Raw genomic sequence first — 18,737 nt, 5'->3', positions numbered from 1 at the left:
TTTTAAAATAAAGAGCATTTTCATTAAATTTAAATAGTTCATTAGATTTGAATAAAAAAAATTGTTATTTATATTTAGAAATTAAACAAGATGTTTTTTATTTATATGAAAAATGTTCTTAAAATAAAGAGTATCACCTCCAACAACAATTAATTATAAGTTAAAAAAAGAAATCGTATAAAATAAAATATGAAACAATTTGACTACAGAAAGAACTACTTTCTTGCTCTATGTCTATAACTATAACCCATACTATCTTCCATTAATTTGTTTAATAGAATCTGAGCAGTTTCCTCCTTCCCCGTTAATTCGACTTTGGTAACTTGTACAGCAAGCAATTTCTTGAACTCTTCTTTCCCTGATAGTGTTTCTGCAACTTCTGTGATCTCGGCCTTCACGAACCCACAGACATAAGGATCAAGATTTAAACTTGAAATCGTGTCTTTAATGTAAAATGTTCTTGAAAGCAGTGTGTGAAAGCGTAAAGGGAATCTTTAATACAAAGCAGAACCCTGGACTAGTAATGTCTTCAAGAACAACATCAACATCTTCCTCTGGTTGACACTTGAGAAGATGTCTTTCTTTAAGACGCAACTCTATGAACCTGAAGGATTTGAAGATGGGTTAGTGTTGGTTGGGTTTCTTGAATTGGAATTGTAGAGCTTTGAAGCACAGTGAACTGGGATTAGAGACATTGTGGTGGTTTTTGTGAAAGAGGTTGGTGACAGACTATTCGCAAGTATACGAAATTGTACAAGTAATAAGGCTTGAGTAATCGAGTGTCGAATCCCAATAAAACTACTTACTAAGTACCAAACTAATCTATTTTATTATTATTTGATAAAACAGAATTTTAAGAATGATTTAATGAAAAATAAAACAAACTAAAAACTAAAACAAGAGCAGAATTGTATTAATACGTTAGTAAAAAGATATTAAACTTAGGGTACTGATTTCATACCAATTTAATCTTATGCATTGACAAATATTGCTAACTTAATCAAACGTATTCTAAAAGCCAAATTCCCTCATATTTCACTAGCTTTCTCTCGATCAATTAGCAAATTAACTCTTAAGCAACAACCCAAAATATCTCTAAGTTGGATTCAGAAGTTAAAAAATTATTAAGTTCTATAGAATTTACCAGAGCTTCATAGATCACGGTAACATATCTCTAGCGTTCGCTCAATCTATAGTTTTATTAACTTAGACTAATTAGGTTTCATCTCTCGATCTCAACCAAACCCATAAAATCATTCAACTCTCAGGCCTTTAAGAATTGAAGCATTAAGTGCAATTATAAAACTTAGAACAAAACTTGATAAAAATTAACAACAAATAATTCAATGCATATTCATAAAATTGGGCTACATCTTAGCCCTAGACAATAAATTTAGTCCATACTTTTAGTAATAAAAACAATCATTGTATTAGCAAACATGAGAGCAAGAAAGAAAAATAAAAAAACTTCTCTAATTTGTGAACCAAAACTCTCAGAATTCTAATCTCCAAAGAGTGACTGCTCTTTTCTCCTCTTCATCCTCCTAAAAACTAATTAAAGACCCTTATTTATAGTGCTAAGGTTTGGAGGTTAATTAGGAAAGAATTAAATGCCTTAGACAAGTCATATTCAGACTAGGAAAATAAAACAGCCCATCAAGCCCGCATTCAATTGCTGCAACGACAGAAACGATTGCTACAATGATCGTTCTTTTTGTCCCACGAGTTTTGAATCTTTAGAATTTGGCAAAATAATCAACACGAACTTTGTAGTCCTCTGAATAAGTTTTCCAACAGCACAAGAATCATTGAAATTCAATTTTTACAGTTCAAGTTATGATCAAAACATTGAGGCATGCTCATCTTAAAGAATTTCCAGGTTTTAAGTCTCATCTTCAACGCATCATAACTTCCTCATTTCAATTCTGATTCTGCACTATTTGTTTCTACTTGTCATAATTTTCATCGACATCATTTTTCTTCATTCAAATATTATTTATAACCTGAAAACACTCAAAATACACGTGTGATCCCATAAAAGGTATTTATGAAATAATTAACTCAAATTTCACAATTTAAATACATTTTCCCACAAATAATCCAACTGAATCATTAACAAAACATGTATTTTCAAGCTCTTATCAGTTGGCTTTGTAAGAGACATTGGGACGTAATGTTATTTAATGAGTGATGAGTTGAAATCAACTTAATTAAAGAAGAAAAGTATTTATAAAGAGCAAATTGGATTTTGAATAGTAGAAGGATTAGGAAACCAATGTTTTGAGACTTGGCTCGGATCGGATGGTTTGACTGGTTGGATCAGGAATTGGAGCCTCAACCAGTTCGAGCTGAGTATAAACCCGGCCTGTATCATTAGCTATAATGACTGACCTGAGGTGAAACTTGGCAAAGTGGCCAAGTCCCAGTCTCGAACTGATCGGTCCAGACCGGGTTTCAAAACATTGGTGCTCACAATTGAATAAATCTAAATGAATAAGAGTGAAATAAATATTTATGATATGTTTGTTTGTAGTTTTTTAATATCTGATTATAAGTATTAAGTGTTTGTTTTTACAAATTTTAAATATCTGAAACCTAGCATTTTTACATAGATATCTTGGGTAATGTTAAGTATGATATATATTTATACTTTGTATTACAAATTATAAATTTGATAAAATATGACGAATATATTTTAATTTTGCAAATAATTTGATTTAGTTTTTAGTTTTGTGTATCAACTATGTCTGCTACAATAAATGTAAAATAAAAACCTAAATAAAATAGGTTAATAGAGATTCAATAATGATTTGCTTACAACTGAGTCATACAATCAGACAAAAATTGTACAAAATTTATATAAAATAATTACTTTGTCCTTTGTTTTTTGTTTTGTTGTATGATTCAGTTGTAAGTATAGTATTGCTCATAAAGATTAAGACTCTAAGGGGTATGATTAAAATTTAAAAATTAGAATGGGGATATTTTTGGAGAAGTCGAACTTCCAATAGTAAAAAGAGTTAAGTTTAACATTTTTTACTATTTTTTTTTTTTTAATGATCGGGAGTGTCTGGGTCAGGTTGCGTGCACCAAAACGAATCCCCTAGAACCTTGGAACTACTGGATGGGTAAGAGCTTTAGTAGCCACCCCTATTAATAGTCAAGGTGAATCGAACTTAAGATCTCTTGAATAATACACTCAAAGAGTCTTAGTTGACCACTTGACCACCCAGTGGTGGTTTCTATTTACAATAAAACTATACTTACAATTTTTTCATACAAACTTTTTTATACAACCTGAGGTGATAGCTCGCGATTAGTCAATTTACATTTGGGTAGATGGGATCCACTACGAGCTGACCAATCGCGAGCTGCCACATCAAGGTTGTACGAAAATGTAGTAAGTGTAATTCTGATTATAAATAAAAGCTGGATGTGGGACAAAATCTCTAAATTAATGGTAAAATTCCTTTAAGCTGATGATATTATTATAATTCTTTTATGAAATGAAAATTTCTTTGACCTTTATTTCATAGATTGAATCTTTTAGCTTGGGAGAAATTTTAAAAAAGAAAAATATTTTGTCTATTATGGATTATAAGTAATACTATACATTTGAAGTTAATTTGTGATTTTTGAGTGACATTAACATATCATATCCATGGAAATAGAACAACCATCATGTATTCAATTTAATCCAATCCCACATACCAAAAAGAAAAAATTTAACCACAAGGGATTGGTCTGATGGTCTTCGTTGAATTTTTGGGTTTAAACCACCTTGACATCACATATTACATTTGTAAGACTCCAAAAATTAGTTAAGGTACGCGCAAGCTAGCTCGGACACGACGGTTACAAAAAAAAAAAAAAAAAAAAGACACATTTATAAACTCTTTAATCAAACCCAAATTGTGATTGTTGAAACTCCAATGACAAATACTTCTCACAACTTTCTTTCACAAACGTGACGTGACAGTTCGCATTTGGTCAGGGAAAACCCATTATTAATTGATATATCGCGGTTGTGAAAAAAAAGTTAATAAGAAATGTTTGTCAACGTACTATTAACTTGACAGATTGAACCGAAATAGCAACTAAATCCTAGTACTAAACAAAATCTAATTCAATTGCAAAATAAACGTGTAGTGCTTAGTTTTTTGATGTATGACGAGAACCAATGTTCTAAATGTAAATCACTTGTTTATAGGAAACAAAAACAAGAACCACAACAATTAATATATGAAACAATGTTGTATCAATTAAACTCCAACAATTTATTTAAAAATCCAAGCAGTTTCCTCCTTCCTTATCAATTCAACTTTGGTAACTTGTACGGCAAGCATCTTCTTTCCCCTTTGTTTTTGCCAATGTTTCCGCAACAACTTCTGTCATCTCACCACTCACCAACTCATAAACACGAGGATCCAGATTCAAACTCGAAACAATGTATTTAATGTACACCGTTCTTGCTTGCGGCGAAGGAAAGTGTAGAGGAATGCTCAATACGAAGCGGAATTCTGGACTAGTAATGTCTTCAAGAACAACTTCAACACCATCGTCTGATTGAAACTTCAGAATATATCTTTCTTTAACACGAACTTCAAAGGAGCCTGAAGGGTTTGAAGATGGGTCGGTATCGGTTTGTGTTCTTGAATTGGAATATTAAAGCTTGGAAGCACAGTGAACTGCCATTAGAGACGTTGTGGTCAGTTATTTGAGAGAGAGAGAGAGACAGAGATAGAGCTTGGTTTTACAGCAAAGAATGAAATGAAGAATGCATTTTGATGAGCTTAACAAGAAAGAATTTATAAAAGAAGAATTTGCAGAAGAATCAGTATTAACTTTCTCCTATTCTTTGTAGGATAATAAAGCAACGTTCTGATTCTTGTTCAAGTTAAACTGAACTGTCTTAACAGTTGAATATATCATTGGAATCCCTTAAGTTTATAATAATACAAAATTACCCTCAAGTTTGTTATTAATATCGGGGTAAGGGGCTATATATTGAATAAATAAATGAACGAGCTTGTACATTACTCCAGCATAAATTTCTATTTCTAAGAATTAACGCTATTAAATTTTAAAAATGAGTTCTGTCGTGCGATAAATTCGCATGAATTCACACCACGTGTCGTTCTTTTAGGTTAACTTTATTTACAAATTTGTTATTGCAATAGTATATAAGCTTACTTTTCATTCAAATTAGGGGTTTGATTTTGATTAATATTTCATAAGTTATACTTGTGCATAGAAACAATACAAGAATAATGGACAAAACATTTGCACTTAACATCTGAACCATTTTAGAAATTGTTTCCTTCTGTCATTGTTTAATTTCTTATTCATCAATCAATTCAACATTGAAATCGCAAGTTTTATACAAACTTTTACGTAGATTCCATCACGGACTTCTTGTTGGTACAAATTGCAGCATCAATAAGCTTAAATATATTTAATTTAAATAGAATTTGAAAAGATAATGAACTCTTATCTACCTTCAAAATACCACTTTTAATATTTTTCTAATTGAAGTATTGTTATTCAGAGGATATTTTTTCTTAAAAACAGAAAGAAAAATTACACAAACTGCATTTGATACAATATAAGGGTGTGAGGTAACTTGATTATGTTGAATTATTCAGTTGTGTTTTACATGGATTGCAATACTAAAATTAATTCCTTTTATTATCGGTTCTTTAAAATGTACTAGTTTTCCAAATCCTGTAGATTTAGTGTTCCTTTAGGAATCTTCCTTATCCTACCCACAAATAGAATATGAGAATTACTCAAGTTTACTAATCGTTGTAAAATTTGGAATCCAAGCTCTTGTTTATAAATATACTTTACTTCTTCACTTGATTTCACTTCATTATTCTTTACATCAACATTAAGTTTCATTCTCTTTCACAAACCCCAAGCTCTCTCCAATGTCTCTAATGGTAGTTCAATGTGCTTCAAATCTCTACAATTCCATTTCAAGAAACCCAGCCAACACCAACCCGTCTTCAAACCCTTCAGGCTCCTTTGAATTGCTTATTAAAGAAAGATATCTACTCAAGTGCAAACCCAAGGAAGATGATGTTGTTCTTCTTGAAGACATTACTAGTCCAGAGTTCCACTTTGTGTTGAACATTCCTTTACAGTTTCCTACTCCGCTTTCAAGAACTGTTTACATTAAAAACATGGTCTCCAGTTTGAATCTTGATCCTGATGTTGGTGAGTTCGTGAGGGCCGAGATGACAGAAATCGTTGCAGAAACAGTGGCAAAAAGTGAAGGGAAGGAAGAGTTCAAGATATTGCTTGCTGTACAAGTTACTAAAGTTGAATTGATGGGGAAGGAAGAAACTGCTCGGATTTTTAATGAAATTGATACATAGATAGTGATAATATTCATTTATACTACTGTAAATTATTTCTGCTGAGAATTTAAACTATCATTTGAAATTATATGAGAACTTATTCTAAGAATCAAAATATTTTAGTGTTCTTCATATTATCACAAGTATTAGCATATAATTGGTAACTCCGCCAAAGAAAAAGGAAACTTGACCAGAGAAGATAAGAAGTATTCATTTTGTATTTACAGGACAAATAGAATAGCAATTGCACACTCTTCATTCATATTTCAATTTCAGTTTTTACATGGTTTTCCCAACGCCGCGACAACAGAAAGAATACTAGTTAATAACGCAGGAGCTGCTATGGCCTTATAATAAAGATTATACAGTATATAGTTAACATGATTTCAGAGAAGACAAAGCTAGTTCAAGGAATTTATCAAATCTTTGAAGTTGAACACCAGCCAATCAGCTTTTGCAGCCACGGCCTCACGAAGTTGTACACCGGCATAACAAATAAATATGTCAGCACCTCCCGGTTGACGAGCCTAAATATAAAAAAGAACATGAAAATTAGAAAGGGAGGGAACTCCATGCTAAAGTATGCAGAAAATAGTACTATGAAAATTGTAGTTCTTTGTTTCACACACTCCGGCTTGAAAAAAAGTTAATAAAAAAATTCAACTACGGTAACATACAGCAATTTATCATCACAATTTTCGCCAACTATGTGGACAGACAGCAATTGATCATTGTAATTTTGTAGGCTCTGTTTCTGCTTTTTCAACACACCAAAGTGGTCCATTTAAGCCATAATTTCAGAAACATTGACCCAAAAATCAATCCATAGTGTGAGTGAAAAGAAATAAAAGAGAGAAAGAAACCAATATAACTATCAACTCTGATAGCAACATCCCCAACAATTTTAAGTTCACTTTTAAGAAGTTCAGATGAATTTGCTAACCTCAAGATCAGTAGCACCATCTCCAATCATGACTAGTGCCTGGTATCCATAAGCCTGAAACAACCAAATATTATTAACTTTGCTAGCAACAAATTCAGCAACCAGACATAAACAACACAGCTATGAGACTGACCTTCCTTATTTGTTGCACTGCAACGGCTTTTCCACCACTCCTTGAAGTAGGCTCGTTGGCGTCAAAACCCAGAAATTCTCCAGAACTCTTGAACAGCAGTTGATTAGCGAAAATATTTTCAGGTGGAATCCCAAGTACTGATGCAACAGGCTTCAAAGGAAAATACTCAATTAAGAATCTATGCAATAAGTCCTCAATTAGTCAGGTGCTGAAAGCTCAGACACAAATTGAGCAAAAAGTAAAAAAGAAAATTGCAATGACAGCAGTGCTGTCTAATTTATGTCCCTTGTCAACATAGAATGTATATGCTATATAAGAGTTCCACCTATACAAAACACGGCATGTGTTTCTTTACCATCCCAACTTTAGAAGATTGCAATTCAAGATCTCAAAATTTTAAAAAGCAGTTTTCTCAAATTTAGACATTCCAGACTTGAAAATCTTTAGCATGTTGCCTGGATTACACTATCTTCATTAAGACTTTGCCAATACAATATCTAATTATATTTGACAAGAGTAATTTCAAGTTTTAAAGACCCATTATCCAGTATTAACAATTACTACAACCATTTTCTCTAACTTCGTTTTTGAATAAAAGTTGTTTAGAAACAGCTAAGTGCAGAACAAATGAAAATCCTGATGAATGTTCAACAGAAACCTATTATCAGTTGCTTACATTGATCATTTGACGGAACCCTCCAGAGATCAGATAAACATTGATGTTATTAGCCTTCAGCTTCTTGACCAACTCGTCTATGCCAGGAGAAAGTCTAAACATTGAAAAAGAAAATAAATAGCATTATTTAACACTCATGAAAATACTATCATTCTTTTTGTTGCCAAAAAGAGAAAAAGGAAAGAACACAAGAAAATAAATAGTTGTAACAAGAATCACAAAATCATGTATCATCAAAGTAAAGAATAACCAAATAGCATGATAAGTTGGTGGATGATAAACATTCTAGAATGCCTCATCTATTTCCTAGTTCCTCCTTTTTAAAAGTATTCATGATTCAAAGAATGTTGAGACAGTATTATTAAGCAAAACTAGTCATAAAATCAGCCCTTACCCTCTTAAACTGCGAGACATAGGGTTTGAATGACGTAGTAAATGACTATTGCCCACTATAAAGGAAATTAAGGAAGAATGGCTGAAACTGAAAACTTTTACTTAAAAAACTTCAGCAACGCCACCACATAATACCTTAGTTGAGGATCGTAATAACTAGTTACATGATAAATTTACTGATAATACTTATTTTATTATGTAACAACAGAATGAAAAAGTGGGGCCAATCTAAAAGAAGAAAGATAGTAACATAAGCTACACTAGTTAGGTCATCTAAAAATATCGGCTTCACACATTAAATCTTGAAATAACAAGGGCCTTGCTGAAAAAGAAGTAAAGTGATGGTGCCTGGTTGTAAAAAGAATGGCATTAGTTGAAATAACAGCTGAAGGAAAACTTTTTTTAAAAATGATTGTGATATAGTTAATTAAGCAGACCAAGGTATTAAAATGAAACAAATTCGCTGGCATCAGCTATTCTAACAAGAATCAGTATAAAGATCAGCCTCACAGAAAGATCTTGATAATTAAAACAAAATATGAAAAATTTCCACATCAGCATTCTTAGTACCTAGCCATTAATTATTAAAAAGGAATTAAATGTTATCAGGAATATATCCTGTAACAGGAAAAAGAAAAGGGTCCTCTGATGCATAAAATTCCAAATGAAATCTTTTCGAGAATTCAAATATAAAGCAACGCATAATCCAGCAAACAAATTTCAAATTTGGCAACATAGAAGTGTAAGTAAAAAATGTGATTGTGGAGGAAAAAGAAAAAAGAAAGAAGAAGAATAACACATCCCAATGCAATGCAGAGATACGTTATGTTGCATGAACTGAAGGGAACAACTCTATGCCACAGGATGGTAATCTTTTCATGCAATACAAGGTACTAGAGCACTAAAGGAATTTGTATTCTAGCTCAAGTCTTCAACTTCCATGTAAAATACCATAAGCTAGTTAACCTAATCAAGCTGACCACCACAACATCCCCTACACAACCTGGGCTCCAACCCACGGACAAAGAAAAAAATGGCATTAACCAGGTTAATCAGCAGTAAACATACTTTGGGGGCCTCTTCTCAACAAAATCCTGAACTTGGGATGATGAAGGTTTGAACAAAGAAAGTCTGGCAGCTAAGGCCTCCTCAAAAGGAACAGAACCACCCATTGCCCTGCAAAATAAAAAAATTGAAGTCAGTATGAACACCCAAGAATATCAATCATGAATCATCTGCAACAAACAAAAGGAACCCCCAACCTTGCAGTCCATTCAGCAACAGCCTTTCCTGCTCCACAAAATTCTGCAAGTTCATCAATGCCCTCATCTAGGCATACCGTGCTATCCACATCAAAGCACACCGCATCAGTCTTTCTCCACAAATCAAGAACCTCTATAAATTTAAGAAAGCAACCATCAACAAAAGTAAAACAATCTTGCAATATCAACCACCACAACACACTTTTTTTATTTAAATTTAAGGAACTAGAAACCTGTAACATGATATAGAATGCTAAGCTTCTGGGTGAGCCAATTGGGTTTATAAATTCTTTGAACAATACTATGTTAAATTCCACAAGAATGCCATTCTTTTTCTTCGTACTCAAACCAAAATATCAAACAATTGAAACGTATAGAATATATTTCATAAGGAACTGATGATAACCTTGGGAAGGCAGTGTGTTATTGAAGCGATTCAATGTTGAGGCTTCTACTGGTTGAACCGAAGCAGCAACTGAAGTGAATGATTTAGGATGATTATTCATAAAAGAAATTCGACTTCTATTCAAATTCTTAGTCAATTGCAATGAAAACGGGGGAACAGAAAGATAGTGCTGTTGCCTATACTGAGGACCAATTGAGGTAGTACGTGAATTCACCAATCCTTCCATCAAAATATCTGCCTCCCATAAATCAAAAATGAAAATGAGAAATCTTCTAAAATCAAATGATTTGAGTACAAACTATCCAATAAAAAACAATCTACATAAACTAAAACACAACAGCTTATATATCAGAAACAAAAAAAAACAAAACCAACAATTAACACATAAACGTAAACATATAAAATAGAACCAAAAGCAATATGAATTTGGTGACTCATTCATAATTCACACTCGTTCTAAATCTATGAGAAATGCTATAATGTAGAAAAACACACATATCCTCTATTTGACAGCTAAGAAAGCCATAGAAAAGAAAAGAAAATGGGACCAAAGAAAAAGATAGTTTTAGTCATTCTAGGCCCTGAAAAGAACAACCCAGAAAGAAAAATCAATTCCATTTCTATTGCCAACGTTTTCTCACGAACCAAACAACAGCAACAGAACAAAAAAGCGGCCAAACCATTTACACATAAAGCCGAAACGAAAAGGAAAAAAAAATTTTAAAATTTAGAAGAAAGAAAAAGATTATTACCACTTCGTACGCAAGCCAAGATCTGTTAATGTTAAAATAGTAGTTGGTGTTGTAAGCTTAGATCTGCTTCTGCTATTTCTCGCAACTGAAGATTCGCTTTACTTTGCGTTGCAGCTTCTCCTATGTTTGGTGAAAACTTGCAAAGATCCCACCTTTATATTAATGGAGAGTGTTTATTGTATGTGTAGTAAAATTTTAAAAGAGTGCCTCCAAGAAGATGGTATTTGCGCAGTGCGAATTTAAATATTACTAATTACACCAAATATTTACTTTTTTTGCACACATACCCATGGGGTTGGTAAGGTTAGAGATAACTACTCGAGTAGTGTAATTTTTTACGGTCCTTATAATTTGGATTAATTGTAAAAAACTCTGATAAAGTTTGAATTTATTTAAAAAAACTCTAGTCCCTATCATTAGTAGCCCTTTTTAGTATTATTTTTTTTTCTTTTTAAATAAATATATTTTGATAATTTATTAATCCCTAATGCTATAAATAACGCAATACTTATTTTATGTCATTTTCTTCTTCTTTTTTTGTTTTGTTAATATCTTTTTATTTTTTGGTGATTGAGAGTGTCCGAACCAGTTTGTGTGCATCTCAACTAATCCTCTAAAGTCTTGAAGTTGACGACCAGGTAAACCCCTCAGTGGTCACCACTATTAGGACCCCTCAACTAATTTTTCAGGGTCTTGAAGTTGACGACTAAGTAAACCCTTTAGTGATCATCGCTATTAGTGCCTGTGGACACTTGAACTCAAAAGCTCGCGAAGCTTTTTTTGCTCTTTTACCGTGGGTACCCACTAATGGTTATTTTTTTAATATCTTTCCATCACGTTTCCTCCATAGTCCAAATTGAATCATAATTTATAACCCAAACTATAATGATGATGGGTTTTATCTTTTTATGGGAAAATGTTAGAAAAATAAAATTTTTACAAAATTATAACTTTAAAAAGGACAAAAAGATGCTAGAGATGGTGAGATTTAACATTTTGTAAGGATAAAAATGGTATTGGATAAGTACATAATATTTTATAATTTTATATTATCTTAAAAGTTTTAGTTTAAAAAATACCCTTATATTAAAATAATAATTAAAAAAAATTGTAATGATTAAAAAAGAAAAAGGGAAGGGGGGGAGAATGTATTAGGGTTTTCGCCAGTAGCGGGTCCAGGAATTTCACTTGATGGGGGCAAAAAATAAACAAAAAAAATTTGTAAGGGCAAAATGTCAAAGTCTTATAGGGGGTAAAATACAACTAAATATAAATATTTATACCATCGAAGTTTTTTAAAGTTTGAGTGGGGGCCATGGTCCCCACTCGTCATTAAGTAAATCTGCCACTGGTTTTCGCTCATGTCAGATAGTAGCATACAACCTCAAGGGATGGCCTGACAGTTAAAGAGATTTGTTTACTTTCCTGAGTTCTTGGGTTCAAACCTTGAGGCTACTTATCACCATAACATTATAGATTATCTAGTCCTTTAGATTTATAGGGTATTCAATGAATCTTGGAGATTAATTGAGATACACGTAAATTGATCCGAATACCCTGATTATTATATATATTCGCGCCATACATCTCATAAACAGATAGTTCAGAGGGCAATTCCTCTATAGATGCATTAATCAGTGTACCATTGCCTTTAGAACTTTTGTTTCACTAGCCAAGCTTTTGTCTCTCTAATTTGCATAGGTATAAGGTAAAGGTCCTAAGTCTTTCACCGCTACTTTGCACCTAGTTTGTCACCAACGGCGGTGGCCTACCATAAGTGGCTAATTTTTATTTTTTTATTTTTTATTTATTTTTTTTTTATACCTTTCAATTTTTACTTATTTTTTAGTTTGGTTTTTTTATTATTTACGGTTTTTTATTTTTTAAATTCCTTGGTTTAATTAAATTATTTTTTAATTTAGCTGGTTTTTTTCACTTTTTCTTATAGTTTTATTTTTTTAAATATATTTTCTGTAAATATTAGTATATAGATATTTAAGTCTTTTAATTTTATTCGTTAGATTTAACGGTTACTAACAAAGTTCTGTCCCTTTTAAGTTATTTTAAAACTTGTGTCTTTTTTTTAATTTCACAAAATATTATTTTCAAATCGACAATTTCCCAAAACTTAAAACAATAATTAATATATTAATTAAATACTATTTAAAGAAATTTACACATGGCAACTTATTATTTAAAATCTATTTATGTGTTTTACATGAAGATAACAAAAATATCACAAACTCTCAAATTAATGGTGCTCAATTAATGTCAATTTCAGTTACCTTATTATTTGTGTATAACTTCAAAGAAGAAGAAGACTTTGATATATAAGACTTGATGCAGGGAGAGTATATTAAGAATAATAATACTTATTCCAAATTTCATATCTCAAATGATTGTCACCTTATATGGTATTGAGATATTATTTAATGTAGCATCATTTTTATTTACGTGTCAATATAAATGACATTTATGTTGAGATGTGAAATTTGGGGAGAAAAAAATTTTCCCACCCAAGGTTTGGTGAAGCGACACTATCCCACACGCCAAGTTTTAAAACGACGCTTTTCCACTCATCCATTAGTAAAATCTGTTAACTGAAATAATATAGTCAGTATAAAGAAGAAAATACCCTTATTGTTTGAATCCAAATTCAAATCCATACCCAACGATTCGGTCGGAGTCGCATCCAATGATTATGGTAGAATTGCACTAGGTCCGGCACGAATTAGTCAGAATTGCACCCAGCCTTCTCACACAAATCAACACACAAAATCTCCACTTTTATCCAAATCAACACACAACAACATCATCCAAATAAAAGAAAAATTAAAAAACAGGAAGAAAAAAATAGTTGGCCGAAATCACACAAAACAATTTCAGTAGATTCCTACTTGGCGTGTGCAATTTCGACCTAATCGCACCTGACCAAATGCGAATCAGTCGGAATCATACCTAGCCTTCTCACCACAATCTTCTCACACAAATCAATGCACGAAATCTTCTCACACTAATTGGCCGAAATCGCACTCGACTAGGTGCGAATCGGTTGGAATCGCACCCTACTAAATCAACGCAAATCTGGTGCGATTTCGTTTTTACCATCCCTTCTCCGATCCCATCAATTTCCACAACAATTAAATACACAAAAAAAAAAACAACCCATTATCCCAAATAACAACAATATAACACCAAATCAAGGTTTGAATTTGGTCAAATGCAATTCGGTCGGATCGCACTGGGCTGATTGCGATTTTGGCCAATTGGTGGGGGTGAAGGATTTTGGGGCGGTGGGGTGGCGAAGAAAGTAAAAGTGTTTGAATTCAAGGTTTTTGCTCTTTTTTTTTTTCCAGAGATAAAATGACATAATTACCTTTGACTGTTTTTAAATTTACCATTACGTCCTTCTTAAGTTAAAGTTAACAAACAATGAGTGGGAAAGTGTCATTTTGAAACTTGGCAATGTGGGAAAGGGTTGTTTCACCAAACCTTGGGTGGAAAATGTTGTTCTCCCTGAAATTTGAGATAAATTTTGGCATAAGTAATATATTGATATTAGATCATTAATAATAAATTAGTTATTCTAAAAACTAACAGCAGTGTATCCCTAGCCTTTTCTCTCACAAAACCCCAATTTTCTTCATTATAAAACAAGGACCAGAAGCTTTCTAACAACTATCCATGCACGGAATAATCTGCAGAGACACGCATGCTTGCACACCCAGAAAATTTAATTAATTTATAAAGAGTTACATTAATTCAAACCAAAAACAGCTCATTACCCGAATGAGCAAGAAAGAGTTTTGACTAGATTTTGTCACATTTTCATGAATTACTCCCCCCTAGCTATCTTCCACCTGCTCTCACTTTACCTTCTCTCTCGGTTTCTAACAAAACCATAGCTACTTATCTTTTATTATTTCTTATCTACCAAACCAAATTCATTTTACTTAATTAAGCTTTCTTTTTCCAGAACACTCAACCACTCAACTATACTCTTCACAAATAATATACCTATCACCAAACAGAGAAAAAATGCATTATTGAAGAAAAAAAAATGCATGCGGAGTTGGAAGCAGAGCGAGAACATTATGATGATGATCATTCAGCTCTTTCAACTTCCTCTTCGTTTTCTTCTACTTCTTCCTCTTGCAGTGTCCCTTTCTCTTTCTCTCCGGCTCTAACAGCGGGACCGCCATGGAGACACGTGGAGCCTAATGGGGATCAGGATCACTACTCTTCAGTGGCCGGGTTCGGTGTCACTGGACTCACTTTTACAGAGCTCGACTGGACCACCGTTGAACACCGTTTCGACCGCCTTGCTTCAACCCGGAATGTGCCTGAACCCGTGGTCAAATGGTCGGATTTTGGTTACTGCGTAGGTAAGCCAGAGTGTCAGGAAATGAATGTTAAATTGTCGGCACAAAAGCGGCACCGTCTTCCAGGGGAATGTAACGTATGCCTCAAGAAGATCAGCCTGATTTTTCTTGACACCTTGTCATCTAAAACATTACAATATGAATTTTTTTTATTAATAAATGTAAATTAAATAGCATGTAATTTTTATTCATGTTGCAGGGATACAAAGATCACCAGAAATTTCTAATGAAATTCTGAAGGCATTAAGAGGAAGAAGAGAGTGTAAAGTTGATATTACAAAGAAGGAACTTCATCGCTACTGGCTTCGCATGACTGACCCTTCTATAAACTATAGAATACAATTATTCTTTGACATGTAATTAATCACCATGGACCTCCATTTTGTTTTATAATTTGAATCATTTTGTTAAATCTTTTCTGATTGAAGTTTAATATTATGCTTCAGGATTGATAGAAATATGGATGGAAGAATCACAGAAGTGGATATTAAGCAGGTTGGTTGAACAAATCCTGAAAATGTTTGTTTCTTTCATTGATGCTAATAACTCTGTTGGCAAAATTTTGCAGACAATTTTGATGAGTGCTACTGCAAATAAGTTGTCAGTAACTCATGAGGAAGCAGAAGAACATGCCGGTTTAGTTATGGAAGCACTTGACACTCATCATCATAATCAAGGCTATCTTCAGGTGTCGGATTTACACTTCATTATAATGAAATGAATTTCCCTGAGCGGATTAATTGATAAGGTAATTAAATGAACCATTTTGCAGGCACCACAGCTGGAAAGTTTGTTCGAACTAAGTATGCCACAAGGCTCATCCTATGCTAGTAATGTTCAGCATCAGAATGGCTTGTATCAAGAACCAATTTCAAGAGCTGAAATCATGTTTCGATCTTACTGGCGCCGCGGATGGATAATCTTGTTCTGGTTGATGATTTGCGTTGCACTTTTTGCCTGGAAATTCATTCAATATAGTCACAGAACAGCATTCCAAGTCATGGGTTACTGCCTCTCCACTGCAAAAGGAGCTGCAGAAACCTTAAAATTCAACATGGCTATAATTTTGCTCCCTGTTTGCCGGAATTCCATCACCTGGCTCCGCAAGAACCGTCGCATAAGCTCAGTTATTCCGTTTAATGACAACATCAACTTCCACAAGGTAATGTAGCTTGTAAATTGTCCTAGTGAAGAGTTTTTTGCTTGCATTGACATCAATTTTGTTTGCTCTTTTTTTGGGTATAGTTGATTGCAGGAGGAATAGTAGTGGGTGTGATTTTACATGGGGGAACACATCTGGCTTGTGATTTCCCAAGAATCAGTGGCTCTGACAGCTCAATTTTCCGGCAAACTATAGCAGCGAGTTTCGGGTACCATCAGCCGTCATACATCCAGATTTTGGCCACAACAGAGGTTGCAACAGGAATTGCTATGGTTGTCCTAATGAGCATTGCATTTTCACTGGCAACAAAATGGCCTCGCCGGCAGTCACCTTCACTACCAAGATCTGTCAGACAAGTCACTGGATACAATACATTTTGGTACTCTCACCACCTCTTCATTTTTGTGTATGCCTTGCTCATTGTTCACTCCATGTTCCTGTTTCTAACCAGCAATGTAACCGAGAAAACGGTGAGCCTGCATCTGCCAACTTCCATGTTTGCAGCATCAAATTGATTGAGTCATACTGATTATGATTAAAAATTTTATGGAAAAATCTTCTTGCGTAGACGTGGATTTACATTGCGATTCCAGTTTTACTGTATGCTGGGGAACGGATTTTTCGAGCTGTAAGATCAAGATTTTATGAGATTGAAGTCTTGAAGGTGTTTTATCATTACAAACTATTATAAGAAGAAAGAGTTCCGATAAAAAAATTCATATTTGACACTACGAAATTCTAAAATCTTTGCATATCCAGGTAAGTTTTTATCCAGGAAAAGTGTTGTCTCTCAAATTGAACAAACCAAAAGGGTTCAATCACAAGGGTGGGATGTATACATTTCTTCAGTGCCCGCAAATTTCACCCTTTGAATGGTAATTAACCTGACAAACCAAACTTTTTTTGATGATCATAAAGTCTAAACTCTAATTAGATTTATAAATTTTGTTGCTTTTCTCTTCCTTTTTCAGGCACCCATTTTCACTTACTTCTGGACCAGCAGACGATCACTTAAGTGTACATATCAGAGCTCTTGGAGACTGGAGTTATCAGCTATACAGTCTCTTCCAAGAGGTAAAATTTGGTTAAGGGAAGAACCGCATTCCGATTTTTCGAACCCCACATATTAGTTGAGAATCAACATTTTTTTTTTTTTTTTTTTATCAGGCAGTCTTAACTGGAGCAAAGGAGTTACCAAAAATTTACATTGATGGACCATATGGTGCTGCATCTCAAGACTACATCAAGTATGACATTGTCATACTCATCGGCCTTGGCATCGGAGCCACACCTTTCATTAGCATCCTCAAAGATATAGCTAATGGTCTCCAGAACACACAGCTTGATCAAGTAAAATTCTTGTTTCAGTATGCATCAAAAAGGTCAGAAGGAAACTGCCCTGTATATTGTAGCCATTTGACAAAGTATCTGTTGGAGTTTATGCAGGTTTGTAGCAGCCAAAAGGGTCCATTAAAAGCCTATCTTTACTGGGTTACAAGAGAGCAAAGCTCCTTTGACTGGTTTAGAGATATCATGAAAGAAATATCAAAACCAAACCTGAAGCAGGTACATGTTCAGATAAGCAGATACCCTTGTGAATTTCACCGCAAAATGTGATAATTGTAACCATTTTGTTTGCTCTGGCTGTTTGTGTAGTCTGTCATAGAGATACACAACTTTTTAACCAGCATTTACCAGGAGGGCAACGTGCGGTCAGCTTTGATAAGTATAATTCAAGCTTTGTATTATCGCAAAACTGGAATCGACATTGTCTCCAGAACACCAGTAAGTGTCGTTCTAGTTCATAGTTTACCAGTAGTAATGCTCATTATGGCAAAATTGATAACAGCATTTCTGGGGAAAGTCACCTTAATATTAGAAAATTTGATGTCTTCATTATGTAAAACAAGCATTATAATCTGTGGAGCTTTCAGGTACGCACACATTTTGCTCGACCAAATTGGTTAAATGTCTTCTCAAAATTGGCACGAAAGCATAGAGGAGCACGGATTGGTGAGATTTCAATAAATTTTCTTTTATACATCTTAATAGGATCAAGAAATTCAACATTCAGTTTTTCACCATATCAAAAATTCCTATATTGAAATTTCAATTAACCTCTTTGAAAAACCTAAAACTTAATCCAAAAGTGACATAAAAGGAGAAGTTGTGATGAGGTTTAGATGATATGGTTACATACACATATCAAACAGTTTCTCTCAACACCGGTATCAACATGGGTGAGTCTTGAGGTTTCTCTTTATCA

General features: G+C 33.6%; 2 protein-coding genes across 2 annotated transcripts; one reads left to right on the top strand and one right to left on the bottom strand.

Annotated features, from left to right (window-relative positions):
- Positions 1-6,595: 6,595 nt before the first annotated feature.
- LOC116113536 (phosphoserine phosphatase, chloroplastic-like) lies at positions 6,596-11,077 on the bottom strand. The gene is made up of 8 exons (XM_031399685.1): positions 10,928-11,077; positions 10,176-10,409; positions 9,770-9,902; positions 9,576-9,683; positions 8,115-8,208; positions 7,439-7,588; positions 7,306-7,359; positions 6,596-6,889 (listed from the first exon to the last, which is right to left on the bottom strand). The coding sequence occupies exons 2-8, from the start codon at positions 10,399-10,401 to the stop codon at positions 6,764-6,766; spliced, it is 891 nt and encodes a 296-aa protein (XP_031255545.1). The 5' UTR covers positions 10,402-10,409; positions 10,928-11,077; the 3' UTR covers positions 6,596-6,763.
- Positions 11,078-14,982: 3,905 nt separating this feature from the next.
- On the top strand, positions 14,983-18,695 carry LOC116113537 (respiratory burst oxidase homolog protein A-like). Its single transcript, XM_031399688.1, has 13 exons — positions 14,983-15,312; positions 15,509-15,665; positions 15,756-15,804; positions 15,878-15,997; positions 16,082-16,471; positions 16,555-16,941; positions 17,040-17,135; positions 17,231-17,346; positions 17,443-17,545; positions 17,639-17,821; positions 17,918-18,037; positions 18,128-18,256; positions 18,406-18,695. Exons 1-13 carry the CDS (start codon positions 14,988-14,990, stop codon positions 18,574-18,576), a joined length of 2,346 nt encoding a protein of 781 aa, XP_031255548.1. The 5' UTR covers positions 14,983-14,987; the 3' UTR covers positions 18,577-18,695.
- Positions 18,696-18,737: the final 42 nt, after the last annotated feature.

Source organism: Pistacia vera, unplaced genomic scaffold (assembly GCF_008641045.1).
Source record: "Pistacia vera cultivar Batoury unplaced genomic scaffold, PisVer_v2 Contig680, whole genome shotgun sequence".
NCBI classification, from domain to species: domain Eukaryota; kingdom Viridiplantae; phylum Streptophyta; class Magnoliopsida; order Sapindales; family Anacardiaceae; genus Pistacia; species Pistacia vera.
This window is presented reverse-complemented; position numbering and strand designations above follow the sequence as displayed.